General features: G+C 60.0%; 1 protein-coding gene across 4 annotated transcripts in view; it reads right to left on the bottom strand.

The window, feature by feature from the left end:
* Positions 1–2,884: 2,884 nt before the first annotated feature.
* The window catches only part of CARD11 (caspase recruitment domain family member 11), a 109,274-nt gene continuing 86,924 nt past the window's right edge, over positions 2,885–25,234 (bottom strand). For 2 of the 4 annotated variants that reach the window (XM_057315440.1, XM_044390270.3), the window contains exons 12-25: positions 23,464–23,546; positions 22,288–22,388; positions 21,347–21,399; positions 19,618–19,750; positions 18,858–19,059; positions 18,319–18,445; positions 16,125–16,365; positions 15,485–15,581; positions 15,103–15,198; positions 13,436–13,571; positions 12,083–12,262; positions 8,250–8,374; positions 6,610–6,725; positions 2,885–4,866 (exon numbers count right to left, since the gene is read on the bottom strand). In XM_057315440.1, coding sequence (XP_057171423.1) covers positions 4,662–4,866; positions 6,610–6,725; positions 8,250–8,374; positions 12,083–12,262; positions 13,436–13,571; positions 15,103–15,198; positions 15,485–15,581; positions 16,125–16,365; positions 18,319–18,445; positions 18,858–19,059; positions 19,618–19,750; positions 21,347–21,399; positions 22,288–22,388; positions 23,464–23,546 — 1,895 coding nt within the window. In that variant the 3' untranslated portion in view covers positions 2,885–4,661. The remainder of the gene's footprint in view (positions 4,867–6,609; positions 6,726–8,249; positions 8,375–12,082; positions 12,263–13,435; positions 13,572–15,102; positions 15,199–15,484; positions 15,582–16,124; positions 16,366–18,318; positions 18,446–18,857; positions 19,060–19,617; positions 19,751–21,346; positions 21,400–22,287; positions 22,389–23,463; positions 23,547–25,234) is intronic. The other 2 variants (XM_057315441.1, XM_057315442.1) reach the window with 2 other exon arrangements.

The following is a 25,234-nucleotide window of genomic DNA, read 5'->3' as shown; positions in this document are numbered from 1 at the left end:
TCCCCACTGGACACTGGACAGCTGTGGGAGGGGGATAGGGAAAGAAACCCTAGTATAAAGTACCAGACGGCCTGGGTTGTGTCCTCTGTTGTCCACCAAAGTGGGGAGCAAAGACACGCATCGCTTGTCAGTGCAGGAAGAGCCTGGACAGGTGCAGGAGGCTCTAGGGGACGGGGATGGGGACAGTGATGGGGACAAGGCAGAGGACGGGATCTACATGGATGGCCTCTTCTAACGTGTGCTTCCGAAGCCTGTGAGCGCTTTATCTGTTAGAAATGGGTGCAGAATTCCAGTTTAAAAACCAAGGTGAACTGTCGCATCTTCCCGAGAAGTCTCTGCCCCCCTGAGGTTTCCGGGTCCCTCCCGCGGGCCTCAAGGCGGCGGTGGGGCTGGCCCAGCAGGTGTTCTACACTTGCTGCTTCCTTCAACCCATGCCAACCCATGAGGTCTGAATTGTTCTCAGGGTCTATTTGTTCCCCCAGAGCCCTGCAGCCTGGGTGGGTGGGGGGCGGGGGCCAGGACAGTGGGGGTGGGACACCTTCTGCTTCTTTTAGTTTGGGTTCCTGGGGTTTGAAATGGAAACAAAAAGCCAAGGTTCAGTCTCAATGGAACCCTCCCCCTGCACCCCCAGCTTTGCCCCTGCCCCTGGAGATTTCTCCAGTCCCAGTACCTCAGAGCACAGGGTGAGGCTTCCCGGAAGTTGTTGGAATCCTTGCAGAACATTCTGGGTCACATAGGGTCTGGAGCAGGTGCCTGGAGCTGCGTTTCTCCGTCAAACAGCCAGAACATCCTGGTTGACCTTGGCAGGACGGCCAAAGACAAATCCAGGACAGGGAGCAGAGCAGGGCCGGAAGGGGATGCCCACCTGGGCAGACACACTCGCAGGGAACGCAGGCCTGGATGCAGTGGGTTTTGAGGGCAGCATGTTGGCATGATGCCAGGGCTCGAAGACCATCCCCTCCTGCACTCCCCGCCCCTTCCCTCCCCCCAAGTGTGGCCTAGTTAGGTAGAAACCGAAGCAGCCTGCCTCGGTCAAAGAGAGGAAATCCACATCCTCTCCCATCTGATCCCGAGACCTGGCCCCATGCCAGCCACTTCCCCAGTCCCTGCGAGCGCAGAGAGGCCCGGCACTTGCCACCAGGGCCCCACCTCTGTGGAGAGCCTGCAGTTGGCAGGTCAGCCAGGCCTGGCTGGAGTTCCAGCTCTCCAGCTGTGTGACCTTGGTCTAGCTACTTAGCCTCTCTGAGCCTGTTTTCTCCTGTATAAAATGGACAAAGTTTTGGGGTCAGTAATAAAAGAACACTTATAAAGTGCTTGGCACAGAGTAGGAGCTCAAAAAATAGTTGCTAATATTTTCCCAACCTGAGAGCATGGGTCATTAATCTTCGGGGGATGTAGGGCCCCTCGGGAACCTGAGAAAGCCTGGGGTTTCTCCCCAGAAGAGTAGATCTACGCCTCTGGCACGATTTCTGGGGCTCTGGGCTGTGTGGCTGGTGTCCTTGGAGGTAGACCAAGCATCTGTCACCGGTGTTATCAGCCTGGCACAGGCTCCCTGCTCGAGCCTGGGGCCCTGGGCTGGCAGCAAGCCCCACCGTGCATCTCGGGCGCCTCCCCGAGCCCTGCACGGGCTCCGAAGGGAAACCACGGCTTGCAGACTCTGGTGTGATCACCGCAGCGGCAGCCGGGTGTGCAGAGCGCTCTGGCAGTCTCCCCATCGCCCAGCCCCACGCGGGCCCCACTCTCCTTCCCAGGCAGCCTCGGGGCTGCGACCTCTGGGCTGTCGGCAGCTGACAAATCGGAGCCCCGAGCTAGCAATCCTCACGTGCGATTCCCCGGGGTTCCAAACCCCAGCCTCCCGCTGACTCCGCGGTGGCATCCGGGGACTGACCCAGAACACAGAAACGCATTCCTGACCTTCTCTTCCCCCTGCCCCACTGTATTAGCACACACACCGCCCCACAGCCCTGCATCCTGGAGCCTGTGAAAATGGCTCGGGGCGGGGGGAGGGGGGAGAAAGAAGCCACCACAATTTTTTTTCAGGTTATCTTTCCCCCCGTGTGTCATCTCTTCACCCCTCCTTGTGTCCTTCCACCGCCCAAATTACACGCAAGCCGCGAGTTTGGTTATTCTGCACAAGCCTGAGCTTCGGAAGTTAGATAAATAAATATAAATAAATCAGCAGACCTTTTACTCCGGGACCCTCTTCTATTCACGTCTGTCCCATCGGCTCTAAGTACTTTACGAGGCAGCACGTGGTCTGAGTGGAAGCACGACCGCCTCGGCTTGGGGAAAATTTACTGTTCCATGTACAGCTCTAGCAAGATGGAAGCAGAAGGCCTTCCGACTCCCGCGGCTCCTCGCGAGGCCGGAGGCTTATCTGGCCCTAAATAACCACAGCTGGACCTCTCGAAGCACGGCCTCCCCGGACCCAGGGCATCCAGCCTGATTCTGGGGGCTGTTTCAGGGGGGGAAGAAAAGCTTCACTAACTGGCTTGTGGGGGAATGTTTTTTGTTTTTAAAGGCATCGCTCTCCCTGACAAGCTGGCATCTCAGTGGTGCAGGGATGAATCATCATCACAGAGGGATGAGGGGACCAGGCCCCCTGCCTCAGACGCCCCCCTCCCCTCCCCACTCACACCTCCCTGGGCTTCGTGGCACTCATTTGACTTCTAAGGGTCAAAATGCTAAAAAAAAAAATGTAGGATGCACAGTGGTTTTTTTTTTTAGACTGAGATATTTATCAAAGCTCTTTTATTCATAATTCGTATCTTGAATATGCAGCAAAAACGTAGCCGATCAACTCATGCCCACAGTATTTAAGACCAAGGGTTATTCCTGTATCTGTTAGGAATTGCTTTAAGCTGTTAAGTAACCAAAGACTGAAATAACAGCCACTGAACACAAGATAAAAATTTATTTCTGTCTCATGTAAACAAAACCCAAGCGGTAGTGGTAGTCCTGGGCTCCAAAATGCCATCAGTGACTCAGACGCCTTTTCCCTTTCTTCTCCACTACCCTCCGCGCAGTTTCCATTCTCAAGGTCACCTCAAGATCCAAGATGACTGCTGGAGCTCCAGCCATCACATCTGTAGTCCAGGCAGGAAACTAGAGGAAGGGCTGTTTGTCTCCTCTGTCTTTCCTCCAAACCTCGTCACCTTACATTTGCTTGATTACCCTAGCTGCAAGGGAGGCTGGGATATGTGGTCTCTTGGCTGTACACAGTTTCCCAGGATAAGGCAGGGTTCTGTTAATAAGGAAGGGAGTGTGGAGATTGGGTTGTCAACCAGCAGTTGCTTCCACAGTGCCCATAAACTGCAGACCTGGGATGGAAGCCCAGCCTGCCACCTACTGGGTTGATGATCACTCAGCGTGGCACCAGGCTGGACGTGGCCTGGTTTTGGCCACACCCTGTCGGGACCATACTTGGAAAGTCTGCATGAAGGGATCAAGGAGAATGGCGCTAGAACCCATATATCTGCTGCGGAGGGGAGCACAGTTCTCTTGCACACCCCCCGCCCCAGCTCCTGGGCAGTGGGAGCAAACCCAATCCAGACCCTTACCCCACATGCTGGACGGAAAGAGGGAGCGAGGCTGTGTGTACGAACATGACATGCAGAGAAGCAGAGAGCCCATGTGGGGAGAGCGGAGTCAGGGCCCTGGCCTCAGGGCTGGAGTCGGGGACGGGGGACCTCCCAAGTAGCCCATGGAAGGACAAGGACGGGCCCTTCCCAGAGTGACTTTTGATAACTTGTCACTTGAATCAGGACGGACGTTAGTCCACGAGGTGTCTGCTGGTAATCCCGCCCAAAGCCCGGGTACAAATCAGGTCTGTCCTGGGTCAATGGGGGTGTCGGTCTCCCTGCCTGCACCCCCCCGTGGGGCCTGACCTCAGCTTTGCAAAAGGGGCCTGCAGGTTACAGCGGGGGCCAGAGTCGAACACCTCTGCCAACGGAGAAATGATAATAATTTTTATAAAGGTTGAGGGGCGCCTGGGTGGCACAGCGGTTAAGTGTCTGCCTTCGGCTCAGGGCGTGATCCCGGCGTTACGGGATCGAGCCCCACGTCAGGCTTTTCTGCTGTGAGCCTGCTTCTTCCTCTCCCACTCCCCTGCTGTGTTCCCTCTCTCTCTAGCTGTCTCTATCTCTGTCGAATAAATAAAATAAAATCTTTAAAAAAAAAAAAGGTTGAAAACAAGGAAATGGAGAGATTTTAATGCAAGAAAAATAATTGCATGGCATGCTTCCCCCTCCGCCCCAGCTGTCCTGCCTGGGAACGTGTATCTGGTGTGTCCCGAGGGCTGGCGGGTGCCCTGGTGTTCAGGGTCCCTGCCCTACAGGGAGCACACCTGCTCCATGCGTTACATTCATCTGCTGCTCTGGCTTCCGAGGGGCCGCTGGCCTCGGGCCTGGCGTCGTGTCCTTCGTGGGGCCCTGCCCCCTGCTGGTGCCACAGGGCGGGACCCTCGGCCAGGTCAGCCCTGGGGGGGGCGGTGCATAAACCCGTCCCGGTCCCCCCGGAGAGTGTCTGGCCCCTCAGCTGCATCTGGACCGGGGCTCCCTGGGGGGCCCCATACCCGGTTGGACGGAGCCCCCTCGCCCCACAGCCCTGCCCGCTGGGGTCCGCACACCCCGGGAGCTGCGCTCAGCCTCCAGGGGCCCGCCTCACAGCTGGTCCTCGTCCACCCAGACGGTCTTGCGCTGTTCCTCGCTGATCTTGTCTTTGAGGACGCGGAGCAGCTCCTCCACGCTGCCCCACATGTCGGCTTCCACCGTGGCGTACAGGCAGGGCAGGGCCTCCAGCTCCTTCTCCTTCAGCCGGCACAGCCGCAGGAATTCCTCCTCCGTCTCAGGCCGCGGCAGCATCTTCCTGTGGGCACAGGGTGGGGGGACACAGGGCGCTGACGGAGCTGCGTGGGAACCCAGGCCGGGGACGTGTGGGGGCGGGGGAGCCTCGGGCTGGGGGCGGGGGGGGGGCGTGGTGCCTCCCAACCCCCCACCCGCCCCGCGACCGCCACCTGCCGCCTTCCAGCACACGGCCGTGTCACCGGCCCTGTTATTCCGGTCACTTGGGACATCCCAAGAGGTGGGGCTTAAAAAAAATCTTTTATTTTTATTTCCTTTTGTTTACTTAAAAAGAAAGTTCTTCCATTTGCAGAGCTAGTTGGCTGATCGGGCAGGGGAGGTGTGACACTCCTTGGTCTTGCTCAATCCGGCAGCACGCACAGAATCGTCTCCCTCCTGACCGTTCTTAAGACGACATCTCAGTAGTGTGGAATCTGCAATCAGAATTCTGCAATCTGCAGAACTCTTGCATCCCGCAAAACTGAGACGCATACCCGCGGACACACTCATTCCCCGCTCACCCTCCCCAACCCCTGGCGCCACCATTCGCTCATCTGTGAATCGTCCAGGGGCCTGGAGTTGAATCGTGTAGTAGTTGTCCTCTTGTGTCCAGCTTACATCGTGGAGCCTCATGTCTTCCAGGTTCATCCAGGCGGCAGCAGGTGCCAGAATGTTCTTCCTTTCTAAGGCTGAATCCTTGTCCAGCGCATGGATGGACTTCATTCTATGTATCCATCCATCGACGGCCACTTGGGCTGCTCCTGCCCTTGACTCTTGGGAATAACGCTGCCGTGAACGTGGGTGAGCTGTTATCTTTTTGACACGATGCTTTGGAGTGGAACCGCTGGGTCATACGGTCACTCTATGAGGACCCTCCGTGCCACTGTCTTCCTCAGTGGCTGCACGATTTCACGTTCCCGCCCGCAGGGCACCGGGCTTCTCCCCGTCCTCGCCGACACACAGCCACTTCTGGTTTTCGGACAGCAGCCATCAGAACATGTGTGCAGTGGTGAGCTGGGGATTTTTGTCTCGTGTGCTCGTTCATGGGTTCCCTGAGGCCAGGCACTTAACAGGTGCTCAGTAAATGTCTGGTGAAGGAGGCGAGTGGCCTCCCCTCTTTCTCTCACTTGCAGCCGTGTGTAGGAGAGGTGGGGTCAGGGATAGCACCACGTAATGGCCAAGCCCCCAACCCCATAGTCAACCCTGCAACAAATACCACCAGCTCGTCCTTGAACACGGATTCAGACCTTTCCTCACCACCCGCCATGTAGGATCCAGGTCCCGGCTCTTGCCCGGGTGGTCCTAACCCCTGTCTCCACACAGCGGCTGGAGGGAGCCTTTTACGTGTCCTGTGAGATCATGTCAGTCGGCGTGGTCTGGACCCCTCGGCTGCAAGGTCGTTCTCCCCGCACTGCCCACCACACGGACTCCTGCAGCTGTCCCCACCTCGAGGTCAGCACCTGCCCGGCCTGCCCTCACTGCACTGAGGCTGCTGCAACATCAGCATCCCTTCCCCAGCCACCTGGGTCCTGCAGCCACGCCTCCCAGCCCTCGTCCCCCAGACGTGCTCTGCGTGTGTGTTCCTGTCTCCGAGGCCAGAGGCTGGGGGTCGTGTCTGCCCTGGACTGCAGCCGGGCACTCAACGAGGATCCCCGCAAGGGGTGAGCAGGGGGACCAAGCAGCCAGAGGCTCTTGGTGGGGACCCCAGAGGTGTGGCAAGGAGGGAGGAGGTGCAGGAGGCCCTGGGGGAGGGGTCTCAGAGCCCTACCTGAACCTCTTAATGTTCTTCTCCGACACCCGGATGAAGAGCACAATGGGGTAGATCCTGGATTTGATCAAGTCTCTGGTGCAGCTGATCCCGGCCTCCAGCAGACAGTGTTTGTCCTGCAAGCACAGCGGCCGGTGGTCAGTAGCTCCACCAGCCCCTGTGGGTAGCTGGGGCGGGGCCCGTGGTGCGGGGTCAGGCTCCGCGGGACAGGGACAGGGCGAGCGCCCCAAGTGCCCCCAGCTGCACCAGGGAGAGACCCAGGGTGAAGCCCGACCCCTGTGAGACAGGCCCCTGCTGGTCCGCACACTTGGTTCCACGGCGCTGTGCACGGCAGTGGGCGCTGCGGGAGCCCGGGCATCGAGCCCGAGGGGGGTCCGGCGGCATGCGTGAGTTGCTAGAAAGCAAAATGAGCTTCGGGAACACCTGTAACCCCCTCAGCTTACGAAGGCGTTCGTGGCACAATCAAGGGTGGGCAACACCTGGAAGGTGAGGTGGGGCTGGACGGTCCTGGGAGCATCTGCCAGGGTTCTCAGGCATGCTTCCCCGGCACCCAGGAGCTCGTCGGTTCTGAAGAAGGACAATCTCTGCTTTGCCGAAAGCGTCACTTCAAAGACAAACAAACCCCCCAAAGCCCAAACCCTCTGCGTTGAAACAGAACATGGATAGAGGAACGTGAGCGTTCCCGAGTATGCAGTTCAATGAATTTTCACAACCCGAACACGCCCCCGTGTTCCTTCTGGTCACTGCCCTCGCTCCCTGCCCGTGTGGCCGCTGCCCAGACTCCTAGCAGCACAGGTCCGCTGGGTGGCCTCACCCTTCCAGCGACAACCATCTCAGCTCCACCCCTGCCCACTCATGTCCTACCCGCTCCAAGGTCAGAATTCCCTAAACTGCTGTGGCCCAAATTTTAAAACCAGACAAACTGTTCCAGGCTGGTTCACAGCTCTGCCCGTGCTTTCATCCGTGTGAGTGACAACACTGAGGGGGTATGTGCTGGGTGGCAGATGCGGAGCTCCGGTGGGCACCTGCCCTGGCCCTTCCCCCCTCTCCCCTCCCCCCTCCAAGGTCACCATCCACTGCAGAGCTGACCCCCCAGGCGCTGGGGCAGCACTCAACAGAGAGCTCTGCTTTGGAAAGGTCTCAGAAGGAGAGAGAACTCAATACTTGGGCCCGATAAGGACCACGTTGTCTGGCTCCAGAAGATTCTAGATCACATGCAGACACCTCTCCTGCATTGCTGCCAATAACCCTTCTGCTGCTCCATTTTCCCTCCTCAGGTGAACGGGACTCCTGGCGCCCACTCGCTCTCCCTGTCTCTCGCCCTGACCCATGCTCCCCTGTCCCTGGCCCTTGTTTTCACAGCCAAGCACATGTACAGCCCTGGGCGATGTGAGTCGGAATGCCAGTGCCAGGGAGCCATCAGAAATAGAAGGTGGCTTCAAAATACCAACGTGCGTGTCAGAGCCCAGAGAACGAGGGCGTGCGGAGAGGCAAATGGAGCAGAAGACAAAAGGAAAAGGAAGAGGTGTGCCCACAGGGAGGTGAGAGCAGCTCTGCATCCCACCCTTGCCCATGGCCGAGGCAGCCTCACAAAGAGAACTGGTGGTGTCATCCCATCCAGTCCCCAACCCCCAGCTCACCTTGGCAGCCACAGCTTCGATGTTGGCGGGAACGATGCATTCGAAAGTGTTGGGGTTCTTCTCTCGGGAGTAGATGATGGCCTCTGTCTTCTGCCTCCTGAGGAGCTCCTCTCTGGTGACAACATCTGCGGACAGAGGACCAGTCCTGAGGGCAGCACAAACCTCCCCTTGCTGGGCTCAACAGAATTCCATGTTGATCCTCTTCTGGCCACATTTAAATGAGCCCTAGCTCCTCTACTAGACTGTGAGACTTCTCAAGGGCAGGGTCAAGGTCACACTTCACACTTCCCACAGCAGCCCACAGAAGAGCTGGTTGGTAAATTCTCAGCACTAAGTTTCATTGGACAAAGTAGCTCAGGCACTGAGGTGCAATACTGGTGAGCTGTTTCTCATGAAGGATAGACAACTATCCACCCACCAGCCCACCCATCCATCCAACTATTCATCCATCCCTCCACCCAACCATCCACCCATCCATTCATCCACCCACCTACCTACCCATCAACCATCCAGCTAGCCACTCATCTACCCAACTAACCATCTACCCATCTATCCATCCCTCTACCCATCCATCTACCCATCCAACCAACCATCCATCCATCTCTCTACCCATTTATCCATCCACTCATCCATCCATCCATCCATCCATCCATCCATCCATCCATCCATCCATCCCTCTACCCATCTACCCACCCAATCCACTCATCCAACCAACCATCCATCCATCAACCCACCTGCCCACCCACCCATCATCTATCTAACCATCCATCCATCCATCCATCCATCCATCCATCCATCCATCCTTCCATCTAACCATCCATCTACCCACCCACCCATGCATCCCTCTACCCAATCATCTATCCATCCCTCCCTCCCTCCCTCTACCTATCCATCCATCCATCCTTTAATTTTTATTGAAATTTAACATTTATTGAAAATCTACTAAGGGTCAGTCATTAGAATAAAAATATGATAAAACATAGCTGTTGTTGTATTTGAGAACCTATGACATAGCTGGGGAGAAGAATATGGGATACAGAAAACTATGAAACGATTCAGTAGGTGCAGTGATGGGCTATTTATTGTGGCAGCAGTGAGGAGATGTGGAGGGACTAGGGGAACAGGCAGGCTTCCTGGAGGAGGAGGTATGTACTGGAGGCCCCACTCACTTGCTGGGTGACTCTGAACACATCTTTAATCTCTTGACCTCAGGTTCTCCATTTATGAAAGGAGGAGGGTGGAGTTAGTCCAGGACTGGAATTCCCTGCTTAGGCCCAGTTGGCTGGGGGAGCCCACACTAGCCCCCAACTTTGGCATGTATACTACATTTTGCACTGGAAGTGGGTGGGAAGGGATCCAGGGGCGAGCCATTAGGGGAGGAGCTGCAGGTGATTTTGGGGGACGGAGGCAGCCTAGAACTCCCACCCTACAGTGCCTACAGCCCCCGGGCTGTGAATGCACCAAGGGGAAGACAGAGCTTGTTAGCAGAGCTCAGAGTGGCTAAATGGGATTCCAAATCAGGCTTTCTACCTAACCTCATATCGCCAGGAGCCAGCTGAGAAATGCTCAGAGCCTCAGGCAGGAGTGAGGTCTCTTTCTCAGAGCCTCCCTGCAGGGTGTGTGAGGCTCCCAGATAGTCAGGCAGAGGAAGAGCATGGGGACACACACCCTTGAAATGTTCCTGCATGTGCAGCTGGGCTTGGGAGGGCCTTGGAGTCATGCAGACCCTGTTGGGAAAGGAGGTGGGAGCAGCAGCGGCTGCAGGAGCTGGAGCTCAGCGAGCTGGGGGACCCACGTCTGCGCCCTGCCTGCTCCACGTGGGGGGCTGAGAACCTGGAACCCATGCTGCGCTTGGCCCCAGGGTAGCCTCTGGCCATGCATGAGTCTCTAACTTCTACGAGAAGTGGCCGCTGTTATCCTGGTTTTGCAGGCGAGGAAACAAGCGAGGTTGATAACTTGCGCCAAATAAATATCCAGGGAGGGATGGGCAGGCGCAGAGCCTAAACTGAGACCACTCATCTCAAAGAACACGATTTTTCCCACCAACCACACTGTGTGCCGTGGCCCTCCTGGCCAGGGCTGGAGAGGGTCTAAACCATGGGAGAAGAGACACTGGGGGTGCAGCCTCTTACTTCCCACTGAGCCGGGCATCCCGGGAGACCTTGGGTGCATTGGCATCAACCTCCAGGAGAAGGCTGTGTGCGGAGCTGCCATCCCGGGGTCAGCAGGTGGGTCTGCTCCTGCCCGGTGCTGTCCCACCCTAACGTTAGGGCTTACTGATGCCCGCAGGCAGCAAAAGCAGGAGTGGATGCCCATGAAGTCTGCACCCCGGCCAGGGGCTGTCCGGAGCGTTCCCAGCCCCAGCCCCACGTGAGAACCTCTGGGGGAGCTTTGCATAAAGGACGCCCGATGGATGGATAGGGCCGCCCCGCACGCAGGGACACTACCCCGCAGCAGGAGGGCAACGTCATGGATGGATCTCACAAATGTTATGTGGGGTGAAGGGAGCCAAGTATGGGTGATTCTCTACTGCATGGTTCCATTTGTCGAAAAGTCTAGAAAATGCAAACCAATGTGTGATGGGAAACAGATTGATAGTGCCTGGGGCAGGGGGTGGCGGGGATGCAATATTTGGTCTTCTGGTCGTGGCTGGGGTCACGGGGTGCAGACACCTGCCCGAACTCATTCAACGGCACACGTCCACTAGGATGACGACTGTTAAGGCAAATGACCAGTGTTGGTGAGCTTGGGGAGAAACTGGGACCCTTGTGTGTGCTCGGGGGAGTGTGGAATGGTACGGCCACCGTGCTCATGAGCATGGCAGCTTAAAATTAAAACAAAACAAAAACCATCGAATCCCCACGTGACCAGCAATCCCACTGCTGGGTCTCTCCCCACGAGACAGGAAGCAGGGGCTTGAAGAGGGGCTCGCTCGCCCACGTTCACGGCAGCATGATTCCCAGCAGCCGAGTGGTGGAGGCACCCCGCGTGTCCATCGGTGGACGATGGACAGACACGCGGTGGCCCAGCCACACTGTGGAACATCCCCTCGGCCTTGACAAGGAAGGACGTTTTGACACCGGCTCCCACAGGGATGGGCCTCGGGACAGTATGCTGAGTGACAGAAGCCAGAGGCCAAGGGACGGACGCTGGATGATTCCCCTTATGTGAGGCCCGCAGAGGACTCAGATCCACAGGGACAAACAGTAAATGGTGGGCGCCGGCGGCTGGGGAGTGAGCATCCAATGGGGACAGAGTTCCAGTTTGGGAAAATGAAACAGTTCTGGAAATACATGTACTTAATACCCCTGACTGGACACGTGGAAGTGGTTAAAGTGGTACCTTTTATGTTACCCGTATTTTATGGTAAAAAGCCCACCACCGGGCACCGGACAGCGGGTTGGTAGGAGAGGCCCTGGACGTCCACGATTTAAATACAGACGACGCTGAGGATGATTCCAGTTTGCAGGCAGGATTGGGGCTCAGCCCTCTGTGTCTGGGGTGTACGACCATGGCCCCCTAGCCACATCGAGGTCATGGATGCCCTGGTGATGGACGGCTTGCCTCTTGGGCCCAGGGTGGGACCCCAAGTCACGTCTAACTGACCCTGTGCCCTTTGTCCCGGACCCTCGGTATGAATGGTGACGGGGAGGCCAGCGTTCGCTGCTCTGGGCCCATGCTGAACTCATGGCGACAGGGACCGTGACTCTCCCTCCCTGCGTGCACCAGGCCAGGAGGGAGCGTGGCCCTTCCATCCGCTCTCCCGCCCCGCCGCCTGACCTGATGGAGGAGGAGGGCCCGGGAGGGGCTCCTGGCCGGTGGGGCTCACTCACCCGGCTTGCACATGGTGAACTCCATCGCGCCCCCCGAGTTGAGCAGCTTCTGGACCAGCCCCTTGGCCAGCATGGTGGGCGTGAAGAGGACGGGCCGGCGGCGCTCGCAGTAGAAAGCACGCACCAGGCTGTAGGGGATCAGGCTGAGGTTCCTGCTGAGCTCGCTCTCGGGGTCCAGCTCTGGGAGGGGACAGGAAAGGGCCAGCGGTGAGACCCCAGCCTCCCCGCCAGGGTGCGGGGGTCACGGAGGGCCTGGGAGCCTTGCTGACCCCACGGAGCCCACAGGAACCAGGATGCCCCTTGGCCATCCAGGAGTGTTTACGAAGGGCCCCATGGGCCGGGCCCTGTTCTGGGAGCTGGGGCAATGGCCCTGCCTCCTGGTGCCTGCTTTCAGGGAGGTGGTGGTGGCAGGAGGCAGGTCCGAGGCATGTAACGAGCCCCACTGCTCACTCTGGGCAGCAGTGCTGAGCTCTCAAGGAGGGGCTGGAGCGGGATGGGCAAGGGTGGCTTTCCTGAGGACGGTCAGGGACTGGGGCCAGCGCGTAGAGAAGGAGCCAGGCGAGGAGGGCTGGAGGAAGGGCAGTCTGTGCAGAGGGGCGGGTGGGCGGGCAGAAGGAGAGCGAGGGGCCGGCAGGAGAGGATGAAGGGGCAGGGGTGAGCAGGGCCGCCCAAGAGGGGCTTGGGGCTTATTTCAGAAGCTCTGGGAAGCCACCAGCCAGGGGCAGGGAGTGACGTGGCCTCCCTTCTGCCTTTCCAAGCCTCTCTGGCTGGTGTGTGGGGAGCAGTGCAGAGCGGCCCCCAGGCTCCAGGAACCCCCGCCCGCCCCAGAAACCAGCGGCTTGTCCTTTCCTTTGTCCCCTGACCTGGCCGTCGGAGGGCCAGTCTGGAGAGGGGCCTGGGCTCTCCGGCCATCCATGCCCGGGCCAGCCTGGCCCCACGAGAACAGCCGGGAAGGCTGGCTTGCCTTCAGCAGGGCTTTCCAGAGGGGCCTGTGCAGCCAGGTACCCCTGACTGCTTGGGAAATGGCAAGAAGCACGCAGTGCAGAGAGAAATCAATAAGTGAACACTTCACAGGAAACAGCTCCAATTAACACGGGCATCTGGGCTCCAACCAACTACAGCGAGCGTTCGTTAGGGGTCAGCCTGGCAGGACGCACCCCCCACTCCCGCCCCGGGCAGGCCGTCCAGCCAAGGCCAGGTGGGTCCCCTGGCAGCTCCTCCCAGGGAGGAACCCCTGTTTTGAGGGAGTACGTGTCCCAGCCCCCCTGGTGGGGACCCATGGGACCTGCCCAGACCCCCGGCAGCCCCCAGGCCAGCAGGACGTGGGGAGGGGCCAGGCGGTCAGCACCATACCTTCCTGCTTCTCGGTCAAGAGCTTGGTGGCATCCAGTGACGACCGGGCCAGGCTCCCCAGTGGGCTCCCCGAGACGATGCGGACTCTCTCGTTGCTGTTCATCCTTTTGTACTTGTTCTCAGACCTGCTGACGAACTGGAGGATGGGGTGGGGGGGTGCTTTTCTTCTAACCAGACCGAGCTGCCTCCACCCAGGCATGGGCGGACCTCTGCTCAGATCCCAGCTCTGCCCCTGGGGGCTGGGGTCGGTCACCTTCCCCCGTGAAAACAGGAGACACCTAGCAGGCCAAGAGTGTCCTTTAGCTATTTCGATGTCATTAGCAGGGAAGTAAGCAAACAAACGCTGTCTCCCCTCCCTAACCAGGTTGAAGCCTGCCAGGGGTGGGGTGCAGCTGGGGTGCATGGGAAGTCCCTCTGGCAATCCCATGCGCATTCCTGGGGAGCCATGGTTGGAAGGTCCCTGGCTGGGAGCCCCTGTTGGCAGGACGGTTCCATCTCCCATGATGCTGCCCTCCACAACCCCTGCCTCAGTATCCCCAAGTGCTCTGGGGGTGCCTGCTCCCTTGTACAATTCCGAGTTGAGCCCTGGAGAGGGATGTCCCAGTGCTGGACACAGAATCCAAATTCCCACCTACTCCCTGGGCTGCTTTGATCTCTCCATACCCTCCGGAGGCAGGAAGAAAGATCCAGGGACCTGACATCTCAGTTGGGCTCTGTTGTTCACTGGCCCTTGGGTGAACCACCCAGAGACGCCCAAGGTTTATGACTCTTGCATGACGTGTGGGCAGTGACACAGGCAGGACCGTGTGGTCTCACGTGGTCCTGTCTTCGGGAGTAGCTCAGACTCACGAGGGTTCCTTCCGTCTCTGTAAGTATCTTTCTGGTACCTGTCTGCATCTACGTGGGGTTAGGGTCACACTGTTAACCATTTCTCTGGGTTTCCCATGTTCCCAGGTCAGGACAGAGCAGTGGAGTGATACACCAGCTCTGCTGGGGCCTGATTAGTGCAGTGTCAACACAGGAACATCCTTGCGGGACCACGCCGTCACGTCACTCCCTTAGCTCTGGTCGGCAGGTAACAGAAAAAAGGGCTGCAGAGAATGCTTCTGCGTTTATGTGAAATCCCTTCTCAAGATATCACCTACTATGCTACTCAGTGTCCTTGTAAAAGGATTCATGCCAAAAAAAAAAAAAAATAAAATAAATCCACTTTAGAATTAAGTATAAGGGAACATTTTTTCTGGTCCCAAACAGCTAAAATGTTTCTGAGGTCAGATAAGATTTAAAGAATCTGTAGCATTTCCCTTTGTTCCTTGGCTGCCAGGAGGCTCAGAGATAAATTTCATGCTCGATCTGAGGGACAAAACTGACGTAGACACCTACGATGTTTGTTTTCTTCTCCTGATACACTGTTTCTGATCTGTTAATATTGACTAGCTAAGTTATTTAAGTTCTTTTAGCCTGAAGTTCCTCCAATCTTTTATGAAAGTGACCTGTCGCAGTAAGGATACAATGGGACGGGAAATGTGAGGCGCTGTGAGAAGTTGCAATGGCGTACAAACACAAAGCACCGTTATTGTGATCAGGTCGTCTCTCCTGGGCAGCGAGAGGGCAGAGCCACAGCGAAATGGGATTGCAAGGTCAGTAGGTGCTCTGGGGAGCTTTACCTGAAGGAGCTGGCCGAAAAGGAAACTTGCTCGAGAGAGGCGGGGACTGACCCGGGGGTCGCTGGTGGAAAGTGGCTCTTCGGGCTGCAGGGTGTTCTGAAATCAGTTATCAGTCGGTCAGACGCACTGGGCTCAGCAGGACGTGAGAGCCCACTGAGGCTGCGGAGAACCAGGGACGCGTCCTCAAGCCCCCTCGGTGTGAAGGGGAGAAGCGCCAGTCATGCAATCAAGGCATTCCAGGCGGGGAGCAAGCTTGGAGGGCAAGGGGAGCCCCGAGACTTGTTCTGGCAGAGACCAGAGATGCAGGTGAAAGGCTGCCTCCCCTTGAGATTAGCGGCTCCCGTGTTAGCCCTCCCGCCGGTGGGGCCGCTGGGTGACTTACCCGGAGCGCCCTCAGGGTGTGGTGGGTGCTGTCTGCCTCCTCTCGGCTGCCCCTGTGCATCAGACGTTGCAGCTTGACCAGAAGCAGCTGCTGGGCTCTGGGGGACACGGGAGGGGAGGGCAGAACCTCAGCGCCGGGCCTGCCCCTGTGCAGGGGGAGGTCTGGGGCCTGGAGGCACCCCAGGGAGGACATGGCGCCCAGGCAGCTCGGCTGGGGTCCCCCAGCCAGTGCTGACTATGGCTAAGCCACTCCTCTGAGCCTTGGTAGGTGGCATTTGCCGATGCTGACCTCACAGCGCTGGCCTGAGTGACCGCTGGAGTCTACAGGTGCTTTACAGACACCTGCCGCGTCTAACCGACGCTCTACTGCTGTATAATGACATAAGGAGGTCAGGGAGGTGGCCTGCGGCCACGCTAGCCATCACTAGCGAAGGAGCATAAAATCGAGAGCCCAGCATTCCCCGGCGATGACCAAAGGAGGCTTTCCCGGGCATGAGCGAAGCTACAGCCCTTAAGAGCAACATCCCTGGGCAGGCAGGGAAGCTTCAGGAGGAGGAGGGAATGGGGGGCCCCCCGTGAGCCCCCCTGCTGGGCGGCAGCCGCCCCCGCCCACCCCGGCCCGGCACCTGCTCCGGCCTCACCGGCTGTAGCTGGGTATGGTGCCCACGTCCAGGTCCTGGTCCGTGTAAGGGTCGACCCGTGCGCACAGCCACTCATGCCTGTCCTGGTACATGGTGTCGCGGACGTGCACGACGTCATCGCACTTTAGGGACAGGGAGCAGGCGTCTAGCTGGCTGGAGATGTTCAGGTTCAGCCGGATGTAGAAGGAGTCCCCCGAGGTGATCAGGCCCTCCTCCATGTCCTTCAGCAGCTTCCGGTACCCTGTGCAAGATGAGGAGGAAAAGGAAGCACGGGCTGTCCGTCGGCGGTGGGCCTCCCGCTGCCAAGAACCTCCAGGCACAAATCCCCTCCTCGCTGTCCCCGAAGACGCGCCCGCATGGCACGTTCCTCCTAGAGCTCGCAGGGACTCCCCTGTGTCCTGTGTGGGTTTCCCTCTTCGTCTTGGCTGCCAGGGAGCTCACAGCTAAGGTGTGTGCCAAGTTGCAACAAGTCTAGGACCTCTGCTACGATCTCCACGCCTTGCTCACTGCTGGGTGTTTTTTCCCCTTTCACCGATGCACGACTCATGCACAGTAAACCCGGTCATTCTCACGAATGCAGGCACCTGGGCAGCCACTGCTCGGAACCTCTCTCACACTCCCTGGGTCAATTCCCTTCCCGGGGAACCGCGATCCCCGCTGCTGGCACCACAGCAGAGCTGTGCCTCACTGCATGGAGACGGAAGCCAATGGGACGTGCTCTCCCATGTCCGGCTTCGGGTCACTCCGCTGTGGACAGTATCATACGTGTCTTTGGTGGACACGCGCACGCGTTTCTCCTGGCTCTGCCCACGGAAGTGGAATCACTAGGACCCTGATTATCCATACATGCAGCTTCCGAGGACACCGCCCAAAGGTTTTCCCAAGCGGTAGGAGCACAGCGTGGTTGTTTTAACCTTACTTAACGCCGCTGTCCTTTCTAGTATGAGTTTTTACAAATCCCTTTGGAAGGAAACGGCAGAAAGTGCAAATACAATAAATCCAGCAAACTGAACGTCTGTAACATAAATCCATAATGCAAAGCCCCAAATCAGCTCCGCACACCCCAGAGTTGCCTAACACAGAAGAAGCTACAACCGTCCTAAGTCCCAGGCCCAGCGTGTCCTCGCCTCCCCCACGGCGGGAGGCTTGATGCCGCAGGGTCTTCTGATCAGTGCTCCCGGAGAAGTGGGGGATTCCTGGTTGGGTCCTTCCCCCTCCCCTGCTCAGGGTTAACACCCTTCACTATCTGAGCTCTTCACCCCCCTCAGAGAAAGGCCCTACTAGGCGGGACCTTTCCTGCCCTGAATCCCGGACCACAGGGTTACAACTCTGGGGACTTTGCCGGCCAGGGGGCAGGGCGCTGCGCAGAGATGTTCTGCTGGGCGGGAAGGCCGGGCTGGGAAGAGGGGAGGAGCCTGCCCGCATGAGGAGGAGACGGCGGCGGTGGCTGGGCCCTGTGTGTGGGGACCGGCCTCATCTTCCACACAGACCAGGCACTGCTGGGAAGCAGGCAGGCTAGCAGGCAGCGGTGGGGAGCGGCGAGAGAGAAAGTGGCTATTTATGTGCTGTTGAAACATTCATGAGCCCTCGCGGTTAAAAATAAGATCCAGCTGCAGAGATAATCACGCAGGAGAAAAACACGGAGGTGAGAATGGGGGCTGACTGAGTCTTAGGGAACTGGAAGACAGAGCCTGGCGTTCACTGCCCAGGAGTCGCGGGCAAGACACAGGAGCCGCGACCTCAGCCCTGCTGGGGCCAGATGAGAAGGGAGTGAGGCTTTCTGGAGACAGTCCTGGAGCCAGCCCGAGCTGTGGCTCAGTAGCCCTGCGGTGCCGGGGCGGCCAGCCCAGAGTCCCTGTCTGTGTCAGGGCCAGAAGTCAGCCTCTACCTGGCAGGGAAAGGGGTGAGCCGGGCTGGGCAGGGAAGGGGCCTGGCCGGGGACCCCTGCCTCCTCTCGCCGGGTCCAGCATTCCACAGGTGGCCAGGCACTCCACCTGCACCGAGGTATGCCAGGCAGGTGTCAGCTCACCTGGGCTCCCGTTCACCTGTCCTTCCCTGCCTGCTGTCCCGCCAGACCCTCCTGACCGGGCCGCGACCGGCTGGTTCCTCCCACTGAAAAGAGGCGCACGCGGAGGACGCTGGTGCAGGGCCCCGCCCACAGTCCGAGCAGGGTGGGTGAGCACGGCGGCTTTACCTTCCTGGTTGACCTTGTAGTGCAGGGTGACGGGCCCACTGCACCTCTGGATGGTCCAGTGCGCCTCCTCCTTGGTGCACGTGTCCAGGGGGACGCTCTGCCGCTCGCCCTTGATGCAGCCTTCCAGCTGGAGAGCAGGGACACACTGTTCTTGGCTCCTCCAGCGGCAGGGCTGCAGGGGTGAGGCCGCCCCGCTGGGGAACAAAAGCACCTCTCCCCCAACAGTGACTAGCTCAATGTCGCTGAGAGCCCGGGGAGCATCCCACTTAAAGTCACGTGCCTCCCGTGCACTGGTGTGTGTGCATGTGTGTGTGCGCGCACAGCCTCTAGCCACACGTGCGGGCCCTCACGGAGAAGGGCCCGGAGAGGCTCAGGATGAGGGGCTGCCGCCCTGCCCCCCTCCAGCTCCCTCCTGCAAGCTGGGGGGCGGGGGTGTGCCCTCCGTCAGCACACGCGTGGAGAAGTGGGGAAAGCCCCGGGCCGTACTCCGGCTGTGCTGCCACCTTCCCCACCCCCCGGCCCCCCCCCAGGCCCCTCACCAGCAGCAGCTGGTGGCCCTCATGCAGGCCCGCCTTCTCGGCCAGGGAGCCCGGCTTGACCGAGTGGACGAAGCTCCCTCGCGCGTTGCCCCCGAGCAGGGTGAGCTGCGAGATGAGGCTGTCTCCGTTCAGCGTGGTGTGCTGCACCGAGGGCCCGGGGCCCCGCACGTGCCCCACAGACGTCACAGACGGCCGGAAGGGTCTGGGTCAGAGGGAAACAGTGGTTACGCAGCTGTGATGAGGACATGCCACACGGCAGGCCTCGGAGGGCAGGGTCCTGTCGCAGGAGCTGTGAGAGCAGCCCCCTGAGGAGAGGGCTCGCAACTGGCTCCTGCCAGGAAAACAGCCAAGACGCTGAGCTGCCCCCAGCCCACGGCGGTGGTCACGTGAGCGCTCACACTGGCCGCCCGCCCGCATGGGCTGGGCTAAGGACACGCTGGCTGCTCTGCTCCTCCTCACGCACCCGGTGGGCCGCCGTGCGCACCGTCCCCCCGGGTGTCCCGGGTCTCAGGTGGGGTGGGGGCCCGTCGGACATAGAGGGCTGCCCCCTTGCCTCTACCACGCCGTGTGGCCCTGGGCAGGCCCCTTCCTCCCTGGGCCTGATCGGGATGGCGGGGGGATGCTTTCTGGCTCTGGGACACTATGGTTCCTGGGCTCTGATTCTAGAATGGTCCCTTTTTGGGAGATGTAGGGGGTGACTGGCCTTTACCCGGCCATCCCCTCCCCCAGCTCTGGATCCCCTTTCCCACGACCACAGTACCTTTCTAGTGAGAACTTCCTAAACATGAGGTTGACTTGCTCCAGGTCATAGGCGTCCAGGCCCTCGGACTGGTGGGAGGAGGAGGAGGAGTGGACGGACGGGGGTCCGAAGGAGCAGCGCTCGTGACTGTCGTCTGCAAAGGGGCCGGCACACATGAGGACCCGCAGAGCAGGGAGGGCGGCCGCTGCTCCTCCCCACCTGCATCCCAGGAAATCCTCCCGCCGGGCCGGGGCCAGGAAGCCTGCAGCAGGTGCCGCACCGAATCTTCTCCCGGAGAGCCATGCCCCTGCCTCCGAGTCCCTCCTTCTGGGAAGCCTCGCCAGCTCCCTGCTTTTGAAGGTGCCTGTTTCTGCATGTGGGAAAGGGATCTGCTCCTGCAGGCACCCATTCTGCTTTTGGTTTGGGGTCCACATTATCATCTCGGGACCACCGTTCGTCTTAACATCTGCCACTTCTGGGCCTGTGAGCTGGGGCAGGGCCCAAAGGGCAGAGTCTAGACCGAGGACAGAGCCCCCTCTTCCCAACTCAGCGGGACCCTGAGGACTTGGGGGGAAGACACCCACTCCCCACTGCCCAGGCACTGCGATGCAGGATGTGCAAACCGGCCCTGGGCTGATAACAAAGGCTTCTCTGCAAAGGGAATTTGTCCTGACGCTGCAAAATGCCTTGGATGGCTGCCCAGAATTCTCTTTTGAGCTCTCCCCTTTCCAAAACTCCTTCAATTCTTCTCATTACCCAGCCTCTATTAGGTGCTAACCTCTCTTTAACACTTGATAGCTTCTGATGGTCCCCAATTAGGGAGAGCTGCTAATCCTTCATCTTATCTGCTGGCAGCCTGAGTGGCTGAGGGTAGAGGCAGGGTTGGGGGGAGCCCGGGAAGGAGAGGGCTGGCAGGCCCCACCTTGGGGAGTCTGGGCCAGCCCCCACGCTTCCGGTTTAGGAGGAGCAGGGGCCCCAGAGACACGGGGTCATCTCCAGGAGGCCTCGAACCCTTCCCGCCCTCTGTCTTCTGCCTACGCAGGCAGGTGCTCTGGTTGGTATATCACAGCCGTCCCACCTGGGTGACGGCCAGTGCAAGGACTTGGGGACACGAGTCTTTGTGTCCCGTGCCCCAGGCGTGGTGAGGTGTGGGGGCTCAAAGTCTGCTGGGCTGAACTAGATCGCCTCCCACCCCCCCAATTGCAAGGGGCCGTGGGTCCCTGGAGACTGAGCCCTCATTCCCTGCTCTCTGTTCTAGGCCCAGGGAATATCCCCTCCGTCACACCGGCTCTGCCCCATACCTCCAGTTTCAGGGTGGGGGGAGAACCACCCTAACTGCCAGCCCACGTCATTTCCCACCCCCATGCCACCGTCCTTGACCTCTCTGTGGCTCCCTTCCCTCGTCTGCAAACAGTTGTTGCCGATTAAACCCTCTCTTATAAATCTAGATGGAACCGGCTCTGTGCGCGGCAGCTGCAGGCCTCTGCTGCCTCCAGACCAAGGTCAGGCTGCCCCCCACCCCCCCAGGCCCGGGCCTGGCAGCTCCCCAGGGATGGAAGGCCAGCTCCCCAGCACAGACAGCAAGCACCGCCCTCTCGAGATCCACACCGCACACATTTCCTGAGGACCTAGGAGGCGCAGGGCTCTGTCCTGAGCTGGAGGGTCCGGGCGTGGGTGGCTTGGCCGTGCTCCCGCTGGATGGCAGGTGGCCGCCACACCGGTATGCCTGTGAGCTCCACCAAGCACCTACCATCAAAGTCCAAGACATCGAACCCGCCACTGTCATTGTCTTCCTCAACTGTGCTGTAAGACACGAGGGGGGGACAGGGGAGCGCATGTGAGCACGGGATCTCTCCAGGCCGTGTGCAGGGGTTGAGGGTGGGGGAAGATTTTGGAACGTTCTGGCTCTCCGAGAGGCCTTGGCTTGGAGAGGGCAGCATGCGCAGGAGGGGAAGGTGGGCGGAGGGCTGGACAAGGCTGTGTGCTCCGCTGGGGGACAGGGGGTCCCACGTGGCCAGCATGAGGAGGCTCACGAAGGGCGGGTAGCAGCGTCCCCGACAGCCCCACCTGCTACTTCCCACTCACTCTCTTCCTGACACAGAGGGCTCAGCACCCACTTGAGCTCACGCCACCTCGTGTGATGGGTCTACACAGCCGAGTGTGCCCTTCACACAGGACGCAACGTGCTCCACGAGTTCCAAGCTCCCCACGAGTGGTTCTTGCCGTAGCCCGACAAGGCCCAAACCAGGCTGTGGGCAGGTGGGGGGTGTGGATCCCACCCTGCAGGCCGCTCTGTGTGGCCAGCCCTTCTGGAAACCACCCAGGGATCTCTAATGTCCAGCTGGCTGGAAGCATCCGGATGCCCGGGGAATGATACCTGCCCTGTGGTTTTCCCAGCTGGGGACGGGGATGGTTTCCCAGAGGTGGGGGGGGGGAGCAGGAATGGGGAGGCTCTTCCTGGGGTCTACCCTTCTTGGGCTGCCTGATTTCCGGGCAGCACGGGGCAAACCGACGTAGGCGCCGGCACTTGGTAGCTCGCTGGGCGGCCCTGGGAAAGCCACACGCCTTCTCTGAGCCTCGGCCTCGTTTGTGAAGCAGGCAGCACCCTGCCTACCTTTCAGGGCTGGCTCAAGGGCTGAGGGAGGGGGTGTGCAGGGGCGCGTGCGGCACCCGCCCCCGCCCACCACCCACCTGCGGTGAGGCGCGTCTTCCTTGTAGCGCCTGAGGATGGAGTCATTGCCGGGGGGCTCGGCAGTGATGGACAAGATGCTCGAGCGGCTCCGGTGCGGCTGCTTGGAGACACACAGACGCGCCATGGGGGCCGGGGATTCACACGGCCCTGCCTCCGCGGGCTTAAGTAGGAGACACGGGCACGAAGCTTCACGCGGATGCGCCCCGCCCCTGGCACGGCCGGCCAAGCGCGTTCTCAGCAGCGACCTTGGCCGGGGAAGGCTTGTGCTCAGCCTGGGGCGGCTCAGGGCCGCGGCAGCCTCGCGGAGCCTGGCGCACATCTGCTCGCACATCTGCTCGCCTCGGGCGGGGGCAGGAGGACGCGGGCGGGAGTCCGCCCAGACCCAGGGGGTTGTGGGGGGCCAGGCGGGGCCTTGAACCCTGCACAGGCCTAGTTCCACAGCCCCCCAACCCCTGGCTGCGCCGGCCTTGGGTACCCACTCCCGACGAGAGGAAGATGCGTGGGCCCAGTGCGGCACAGCTGCTGGAGGACGACCCTGCTGGCTCCTGGCAAGGGCTGCCTTAAACAAGAGCCCCGGATTTCGCCCCCCAGAGCTGCAAGCAGACAGGAGCCATTTCTTATCAAACCTCGGCATCCCCCAGGGCCTGATTTTGGAAGCTGAGCTGACAAGCTTCCCAGGGCTTCGCCTCTGGGGTTAGAATTTCTAATCCTGTGCCTTCTGCTGCCTGCCTGGGGGGGAGTGACACTGGATCCAGGGGCTGGGACCCCGCGAGGGGGACGGGGGAGCAGGTTAGGGTGGGGAACCCGGGCTCTGCGGTCTACGGCTCCAGGTGCTGGCGCCCTGCGGGCTGCCGGAGGTGCCCGGGGCCTGAAGTTGCCGTTGAATTCTCAGCGGCTGCCTGCGCGGTTCCCTACGGCTCCTCAGAGGCCCATCTCTTCCTCCCACCAAGTGTTAAATTGGGAAAGGAGGCGGCGAGAAGGCGTAAATACATCGTGAGCCAGTGGAAACATCTTTAAATAAACATAAGGAGGGTCTGGGCTGCAGCCCCAGAGTGATGCTGCTCACAGGCCTGGAGCAGAGCGCAAAGTAAGGGGGCGGGTCTGCTGGGGCCGATGAAGGGGGGAGGGGCTGGGGACGGGTTCTGAGCTGGGGGGGGCCTGGGGACCCGGCTTACCACCTTGGAGAAGGAGTTGGTGATGGGCAGGGATCTGGAGGAGCTGGGGCTGGCGTCTGTGCCTTCTTCTTCATGGCCTCGCCCTGTCCTCGCCGACGCAGGAGGCAAAAGGCAGGGAAGAGGGGATTGAGATCCCCTGTGGCCACCGAGCGCCTGAGGGCTGTCCCATCTGGGTGGCCTGTCCTCCTAGGGAGGGTGGGGGGCGGCCTCCTCCCTCCTCTTGTTTCCCCAGCTGCCGGCAGCCAGGAGGCAGTGGGGTCCTGCACGCCGGCGCATCCTGCCGCGGCCAGGCCCAGGGCAGCCTCGGGAGAGGCTGGACGATGTCCTGTATCTCTGAGCACTCAGGCGGGGCCCCACCCGGCGCTCTGTGGAACAGCAGGAATGGGAGCATGCATCTTGTAGAGTGGAAACATCCCCGCCCAGGGACCCCATCCTCAAGACGCTTCCCAGCGTCTCTACTGAACAGGCCGACTGGAGACGGGGGCCGGCTGGGGGCAGAGTCGGTCGCCTCCTCGGTAAAGCCCCGGGCGCCCCTCCTGCTCCTTCAGGGCCGTCTGGGGTTTTGTGCACACTTCTCTCAGTCCTTGCCTTGCTGTGCAGGAACTGGCTCTCCCATGTGTCCCCCCGTAGCTTGTGCGTGAACAGTCAGACACACGCACACACCACCCTAGACAGCGGCAAAGGCTCGGGGAGGGTCCGGAACCTCCGTCATCCTGCTGCTGCCTGTCCCTCTTCTTGGGGCAAACACTTCTCCCACAGGCCTCAGGCCCTTTCCACCTCCCTTCTGAGAAAGAAGGTTCTAGAGATACTTGATCCGGCAAGGAGAGGGGTGGGTGGACCCCCACCTCTGGGCTCCTCCAGGCCCAAGGAGAACAGCCGCGGCCCACTCTGGACTCCTCCTTCCCCTGCCCCGCTGCGGACCCGGGGGGGGGGGGTGCACAACCTCAGCACGGAGGAGCCCAGGAACCCTGGCCCTGCTCCCCGTGCTGTCCTGAGCTCTCGACGGATCTTCCTCCAGCCCACCACCACAGCTCTTTCCTGGCAGTCCAGAGCCACGTTCTCCCTCCTCGCTGATGGCCCTGTCTCAGAGCCCAGGCTCCGGAGCGCCCACGTGGACCTACTGGCACCCGGCACACAGTGGGTGCTTGATTTGCCCAGGCACACCCTCACCAGCCAGCTGTCCCCCGAGAGTCACAGTGAGGACGAGTGGCAGGGATTCTGAAGACGCTGTGGCTTGGAGAACCAGGGGCTCACAGATGGACCCTGACCCCCGGGCAAAAGCCTGGAAGGACCGTCGAGGCCGCGTCCTGCTGACAAGCCGTGAGCAGAAGCGTCAAGTCCAGCTGAGGCATCAGGGGCTCCGGGCTGACCTCAGTGTGCGTGCGTGTGTGAGCATGCGTGTGTCTATGTGTTCATGTGTGTGTGTCTGTTCATGTGTGTGCGTGCCCATGTGTGAGCATGCATGTGTCTGTGTATGTGTGAGCGTGTCTGTGTGCATATGTGTATGTGTGTGTGTGCATGTGTGAGCGTGCGTGTGTTCATGTGTGTCTGTGTGTGTGCGTGCACATGTGTGTAGGGCAGATGCGACGTTTCTACGTCACAGCTTCTGCCCTGTCCGGTGACGATAAGCATTAATTACTATCAGACACCCCTCCACCTGGGGCCCCCAGGCCTGTACTAGGTTCAATGCACAGGATTGATTGCCGCAATGGGAAAAAAGGACTGGGAGAAGCAGACGGACAGACAGACAGACAGGAGAGGGGTCTAGGCG

This window comes from Ursus arctos, unplaced genomic scaffold (assembly GCF_023065955.2).
Source record: "Ursus arctos isolate Adak ecotype North America unplaced genomic scaffold, UrsArc2.0 scaffold_2, whole genome shotgun sequence".
Lineage (NCBI taxonomy): Eukaryota > Metazoa > Chordata > Mammalia > Carnivora > Ursidae > Ursus > Ursus arctos.
The sequence above is the reverse complement of the archived record's forward strand: the minus strand, read 5'-3'. Positions and strand labels throughout refer to the sequence as shown.